The 7,500-nt window shown below is 36.6% G+C and overlaps 1 protein-coding gene and 1 pseudogene across 2 annotated transcripts in view; one reads left to right on the top strand and one right to left on the bottom strand.

Moving 5' to 3' along the window:
• Positions 1-3,115, top strand: part of LOC109846460 — a 13,660-nt gene extending 10,545 nt beyond the window's left edge. For both annotated transcript variants that reach the window (XM_020415700.1, XM_020415699.1), the window contains exons 5-6: positions 875-988; positions 1,076-3,115. In XM_020415700.1, the coding sequence (XP_020271289.1) occupies positions 875-988; positions 1,076-2,885 (1,924 nt within the window). In that variant the 3' untranslated portion in view covers positions 2,886-3,115. The remainder of the gene's footprint in view (positions 1-874; positions 989-1,075) is intronic.
• LOC109845893 overlaps positions 3,456-7,500 on the bottom strand; it is a 4,751-nt pseudogene continuing 706 nt past the window's right edge.

Raw genomic sequence — 7,500 nt, 5'->3', positions numbered from 1 at the left:
GATAACATGCTCCAGTCTCATATCACAATCGATGTAGACGATGAAGACACTTCTCTAGATTTGTCTAGGAAAAGATAAAGATGAAGAATAATTGATCTCGACTCAATAAAAAATAAAATAGAAACAACAAAAGATAATGTTTTGTTAATTGTTATAGAATAGTTTTATTTTTTTAGTAAAATTAGGAATCTTTAGAAGGGATTTTCATAAACTATTTTTAGTGCTTTCATATGCATATGTGGATGCTTTTATCATATAAAAGTGTACTAGAGTTAGCATTAATATTCAGTTTATGATTTTTTTTATTAACTATTTTCTATCATTTTAGCCCACTTTAAATCAATTATCTTAACTCGTTGGCTTTATTATTTATCTTCCTTTTATAATGTTATTTTTTTAAGTGTTTTCACTTTCATTACACTATACTTCCTCAGGTCAAGCTCGGTTTCATGCCGATCCAAATAAAATAAAAATTTAAATTGGCTTTAGATTATATTTATCTCCTGACAATTCAACTATCAACATAAAAATTTTAACTGGGTATAGCCTATTTAAACAAACATCAAATAAATAAATAATCAAAGTATAATCGAGGAACAAATTTTAGTAAGAAAATAAACCAAGTAGGTATTACTATTTTGTGCCTATCCCAAATTCTCGAAGTCGGTTAAGTGAATCATTTTCTTTCATTCAGTTTTCTTAAGAGTTATCTTCTTCACTAAGTTAGTCATTATTACAATGTATTAATTGCTTCTGACAAGTTCTCATAGGCCTTCCTTAGTAGAAGGGACCACTAATTCTAGGTGGTGGATGTGGAATTATTTCTACCCTCCATTTTCTTGTTTAATATATATGATATCTATTTTTTTTACAGTGCGCCTGAACTCATGGTCGCCAACTCTTCTGTGCCGATTTTCACGACTCCCCCTGCTAGTGCAGATTATTTTGCACAGCGGGGAATAACAACCCTTGATAATTTTGGCGAGAGGTAATCATAGCCATGCTGCCTTTTCCCCTCTTCAGGATGCTTATATTTGACTTTCATGAAAATTACATTTAAGCTATGTTAATGCAGGGAAAGTAGCAGTATTCTAGCTGATCCAAGCACCCCTATGGCTGCAACTCTGGCTAGTTCTGATGATGCCAGACCTCTTAACATGACCACTCTTTGGGAGGATGTCATCACGGGTGTAGGGCAAGAATTTGACAATGTGAAGGAGTTTCGTGGTCAGTTATGTAAATATGCCATCAGTAAAGGTTTTGTCTACAAATTTGTGAAGAATGAAATTACCCGTGTGACCGTAAAATGCATCGAGGAGAATTGTCCATGGAGGATACATGCGTCTGAGTCATCACAAAAGCAAAAGTTTGTGATCAAGAAAATGAACAATGAACATACATGTGGTGGAGGTAACGGGAAAGATGGTCAACGGAGAGCAACGAGGCAATGGTTGACAAGTATTCTCAAGGAAAAGTTACAAGCCTCTCTACCGTGTAAACCCAAAGAGATTGTAAGAGAACTTTATGAGGATTATGGAGTGAGCTTGACTTATTCACAAGTTTGGAGGGGTAGAGAAGATGCACAGAAGGAGCTCTATAGCATGCTCAAAGAGACATATAGTCAATTGCCATGGTTGTGTGAAAGAATATTGGAGACAAATCCGGGCAGTGTTGCCCTGCTCTCTGCAAGTGTTGATTCAAAGGTTCGCCGTTTCTTCGTTGCGTTTCACGCGTCACTTCATGGGTTCGAGAAAGGTTGTCGCCCCATCATTTTTCTCGATAGAATCCCTTTGAAGATGAATACTCAGTGCAAAGTATTGGTTGCTGCTTCAGTTGATGGTGATGATGCTATTTTCCCCTTGGCATTTGCTGCAGTGGAGGATGAGACTTATGATACTTGGTCATGGTTCTTATCACAGTTGAAGTATTCTGTAGGAGTATCTCGTGTTATTACCTTTGTCTTAAACAGGCAGAAGGGGTTAGATGTTGCACTAGCTCAAGTATTCGAGGAAAGTCACCACAGCTATTGCTTACGACATCTCATAGATGAGTTCAAATTTGAGCTAAAGAAAGGCCCGTGGTCACAACAAGTTAGAGATAACATGGTTGACGATTTTATACGTGCTGCCCAAGCCTGTACTATCGAAGATTTCAATATGTCCATTGAGAGCATTAGAAATGTTTCATCTGAAGTTGCTGAATGGGTTCTGAGCAGCAAGCCTGAAAACTGGTCGGATGCCGTTTTCAGAGGCTCAAGATACGACCACTTGTCATCAAACATTGTGGATTCATTTACCAACTGGATACCTGTGAAATCTGAGTCATCTATTGTACAAATAGTCGAAGCTATTAGAAATAAACTAACGGAGACGATGGAGATGAGGAGGGAGGCTTCTAGTGGGTGGCTGAGCACGCTGACACCATCAATGGAGCAGAAGTTGGAGAAGGAGTCATCAAAAGCACGAAAACTCAACGTTCTATGCTCATCAGAGACAGTGTTTGAAGTTCGTGGAAACACTATCTACGTTGTCAATCTTGGAAGCTGGGAATGCACGTGCCGGAGATGGCAGATATCTGGATTGCCATGCCAGCATGCTATTGCAGTATGCAATCGCGTTAACAGGTCCGTGTATGATTATTGTTCGAAGTATTTTACGACGGAGTTTTATCATGCGACATATTCAGAATCGATCATACCAATACCCGGCGTCGAAAGCATTGAGTTCAATAATGGCGCTAACTTATTCCCTCCTCCTGCTCGGCGCAACCCTCAACGACCAAGGAGGAAGAGGTTTAACCCTAATAAGATTGTGACCGTGGTTCGGCTATGCAGCAGGTGTAAAGGAGCAGGACATAATAAGGCAACCTGTGAAGCGTTTTGTTAGATGGCGCACTATATTTATGTATGTTAGGTGTAACTTTAGGCTTCGTATGCTTAGGTTTGAACTGGGAATTGTATCCTTCCTGGTGTTTTTATCTAGGCCTTGATTTGCATGCTATACTATAATGGTAACGAATCATTTAGTGGTTTGGCTGAGTGCTCCCTTGAATGTTGTGTTTCTGTGGATGAGCATTTGGTGAGATGAATAAATGTTTAGGTGCGGCTCTAGCCGAAGTATGTTAGCAATCGTTAATTGCAGATACACCTACAGTACTTTGAGGGTGTAGCCATTTATACCATAGAAAACTCATACCAGCACGTACGTTACTTGAATGTAGATGACTTCTTCGCTATTAATTTAGGATAAGTTTAGCCTTTTGGTTAGACTCGAGGTCAAAGGCGCATCACGTGCATCAGCCCAACTTGAAAATGAAGTTATAGGTTACAAGTGCTAATAAAATAATTTAAAGATATATTGCGAGTGACTACATACGCACGGTATATAGGATGCGTATTGTATATGCAATTAGCCCCAATATTAATGAATGAATGAAATGTGACGTTAATTTCTTTTGGGAACAAACGTATATTACCTAGATTATCAATCTTTATTGATGAAAGAACAGAAATCCAGAGAAATAACCGACCGTATCTCTTAACGCATACTTAAATTAGAGGGTACATGCATTATGCATATAGTAGCATTAATCTCAAGCACCTGCTCTCACTTGCAGCTGATTCTCAACATAATTACGAGTAACAAGCGAACATATCCTTATCCATCAAATGCCTGCATAATTCTTAAGGATGTTAACACGGTCAGTAAACACCGTCTTGGAGTACTCATGGAATTCGCCGTAGGAGAACGGCTTGTACAGGCGAGGGTGATCGTAGCTGACGAACTCCGGTGCTGTGTTGACGACCTGACCTGGTTTCGGTTTCAGGAACACTGCACAGGTGAGACGGTCCTTGAGGCCGCGAAAAACTACCTGGTGAAGTGGAGGATGCAGCCTCCCGTTGCTCCAGGCCTGGGCATAAATCATAATATTGTGATTTAGAAAGTGGACACGGATGAATGTAGGTTAAGCATTCTAATTTTCTGGAGGAAAAAAAAATGATTAAAATTTCCTCAACGTCAGCGATTTAATAATCCTTCTTTTCAAGTGGATCAACAGATAACTCCTCTTAATTAAGTATCAAGGAAATAACAACCCTTTTTCCAGACCCTAATGAAAAAGACAAGTGTTAGTATATAATCCTGACTTGCTAATAACAACAGTAAAAACAAAGCGTTTATCCCAAATTTTTGCAATCAACTACATGAAATCCTGTCATTCCATTAACTCTTGTTAAGGTCCAACTACTTTGTTAATTTAACCATTATACCATATCATTTTTAATTGCTTCTAATCAATTTCTCTTAATCCTACATCTCCCCTTAACTATAAACCTTGCCTGGCAGACTTGCTAATTTAATCATTCTCTAATTAAAATAGATTAGCTAGCCATTCTTAAAACTTTTAAGTAAGAGGACCTGGCATATATATATATATATATATATATGAGATTAATGTTAATCATTCTCTAATTAAAATAGATTAGCTAGCCATTCTTAAAACTTTTAAGTAAGAGGACCTGGCATATATATATATATATATATATGAGATTAATGTGAATCCTTGTCATACAAGGGGATTTCCTCCTTGACGCCTCTAAAATCACATGATTGAACGACATTATGGATGATCCGCTCCCTTGAACTTGATCTACATATTCTAAAACCCCAACACACCAAGTTTAGGGTGAATCCGTCGTTGTTTGACCCTCCATCGAGCCATGTGAAAAGTTCTATTCATTGAAAACCGTTAAAATTGATACAAGTGGATGAAGGGTCAAACGACGACGGGTTCACCCTAAACTTGGTGTGTTGGGGTTTTAGAATATGTAGATCAAGTTCAACGAAGCGGATCATCCCGGACATACCCATGTACCATCTCCCAATTAAAGATAGACCCCCTATAGTTTTGTTGTTGGACTCTGAGTGAAACTTTTTGACTCTTTTACCCCCAGATAAGAAGAAAATTGAGTTGAAAAATAGACCTCGTGAGAGCTAAAGAGAATTTCACTCATAGGGACTATTTGAAACAATAAAACTCCAATGTGCTATTGGGCAATAGTACAAGAGGTCTATTTGCAATTAACACTATATATAATATAGATTTAGACCTTCTTCATTACCAGAAAAGTAGTGTAGAGACCACTACTTTAATTATAGGCATTAATTTGTCTAGTAACTGGTTAATGATTCATTCTAAATTTACACTCACCATACTCTCATAAATTGTAATCTTTCCTAATTCACACTCAAAGACAAGTCATAAATTGTAATCTGTCCATTAAACAAATCGACGACTTTTTGGTAATAGAAAAGACAAATTTTGAAAAGCAACCCATTTCCATAAATAATTGGAAAAAAACGATCTCTTTGAAACTTATTTGCCAAAAGCGGCCCAGTTTCAGCAAACTGGCAAATAAGTTTCAAATAGGTCGTTTTTGATGAATAAGTTTAGAAATGGGTTGGTTTTCAAAATTTGTCCGTAATAGAAAAGATTTTATTCCATATAATATAGCAAAGTAAAGATGCGAGGTTTGGAGTTGATACAGACCTTAAGCGATTCACCGACAAATACAACAAAATAATCATTTCCAGGATCCACAGGGATCCACTCTCCTTCCTTGGTAATTATTTTCAATCCTTGAACTTCATTCTGGCACAATATCGTTAGATAGTTGATATCAGTGTGCTCGGAGAGACCAACGGCCGGCTCCTCCTTCGCCGGAGCGGTGTACTTGATCATGTGCAAGAGCGCATCGGTCGACCGATGTGGTTATCCTCTCTGCTGATGCCGTAGCCGTCGATGATCATGTCGAGGATAATATGAAGAATGTTCAACATCTTATTGCTCATTGAGTTTATGGTTTCGCTGGAGATTGTGGAAGAATACAGGGAAGACCATCAAAGGTTTTTTTATTTATTACAAAAACCTAAAATAGTAGAAGTTCAAAACAAGATGAAATAGATATGAGATAACAACTAATTTTGCTAAATAAGTAGCTGGTAAATATATTAGAGAGATGGATCGTGCTAGTCACATCGGATGGTTTTTGGGGAGAGACCATTTACTTGATCATAACCATGCATGAAACGGACCTTGATGTATTGGTTACGATCACATTTACTTGATCATAGCCGTTACCAAAGAAAGCCAAAAATAAATTCATTTCACATGTTACCTTAAAATTCTTACTCTAAGGGGCTGTTTGGTTGCACACTTTTTGAGAAAACTTTTCTCAAAACATTTGACAATGGCAAATTTGTAATTAAAAGTTTTCCAGAGATTTCTGTAAATTGTGTTTGGTTCAACAAAAAATTTACAGAAATATTTTCTATAAAATATCAAAACCTACCAAATTTTACAAAAAACAATTTTCTCTCAAAATGAGAGGAAATCACCCGAAATCTGACACATACCATATTTAATTAAAAACCTACCAAATCTTGTTATTTTTTATAAAGTTATGAGCTATTTTCTTGTTTTGAACCAAACAAGCAAAGTACAAAAAACAAGAAAATTAGTACTTTTTGATTTCTCAAAACTTTTCCTATAATTTTTTTTAAGAAATACAAAGAAATCATATTTTAGGTGGAAAACATTTCCTATAATTTCTAGAAATTGAACCAAACACTAAATTTGGAGGGGAGCAGTACAAACTTTTCCTTCTTAGCTGATTCCCTTTCTTTATTTCTTTCCTTTCATCAAGCAAATAAAATGTATCTAATTAGGTTTAGAATGAATACTGTATATCATTATTTCTTTCCTCTTTAATTACTATAGATAGATGATTCTGATTTGCCATAATTGAAAAATGAGAATGAATCGAAAATATCGAGAACATGATAAGTTCTAAGTTTAGAATGAATCACAGCTGTCACTAAACAATATCTGTTTTGATTAGAACTAGCGATCTCTAAATCCACACTTAGAAAAGGGATAATTCAAATGATCTTTAAATTCTAGTCCAATTCAAACCCTAGTTCAAGTTCTCAAAACAATTAGAAAAATTACAAATTAAAATAAAAAAAATAAAAAATAAAAATATAAATCATAAAAAATCCCGCCCAAAAATTCTATCCTACGCCAAACCCTTTTTTACATTATATTAGGAAAAAAAAAAAAATCCCGGCAACTGTTCCAAGTTATACCCAACAATTAAGAAATACCACCACCCTCATGGAACTGCAACTTGAGTTCAAAAGTAGTAACAAACAAAAAGATCACTAGCAGGATCTGAGAGATTGACCGTACTTCTTTTGTGATCATTAGCGGAATCGTGACCTCACTGAATTCCTATATCTCTATAGTTATTATTATTCCCTCTATTTTTTGCCTCCTAAAAAAAAAAAAAACTCCCTAAAATAAATTACCGAAGGACTCACCAAAACTTGGCGTTCCCCTGAGGCCACATGAGCTGAGTGTAAGCCTTGGACTTGTCGATCTCGACGGCATTCATCACCCCCTGCGCCTCGTACAGCGGCACCAGCGGGATGCCCCCAGGCA

The sequence above is a fragment of the Asparagus officinalis genome, chromosome 6, assembly GCF_001876935.1.
Source record: "Asparagus officinalis chromosome 6, Aspof.V1, whole genome shotgun sequence".
Lineage (NCBI taxonomy): Eukaryota > Viridiplantae > Streptophyta > Magnoliopsida > Asparagales > Asparagaceae > Asparagus > Asparagus officinalis.
The sequence above is the reverse complement of the archived record's forward strand: the minus strand, read 5'-3'. Positions and strand labels throughout refer to the sequence as shown.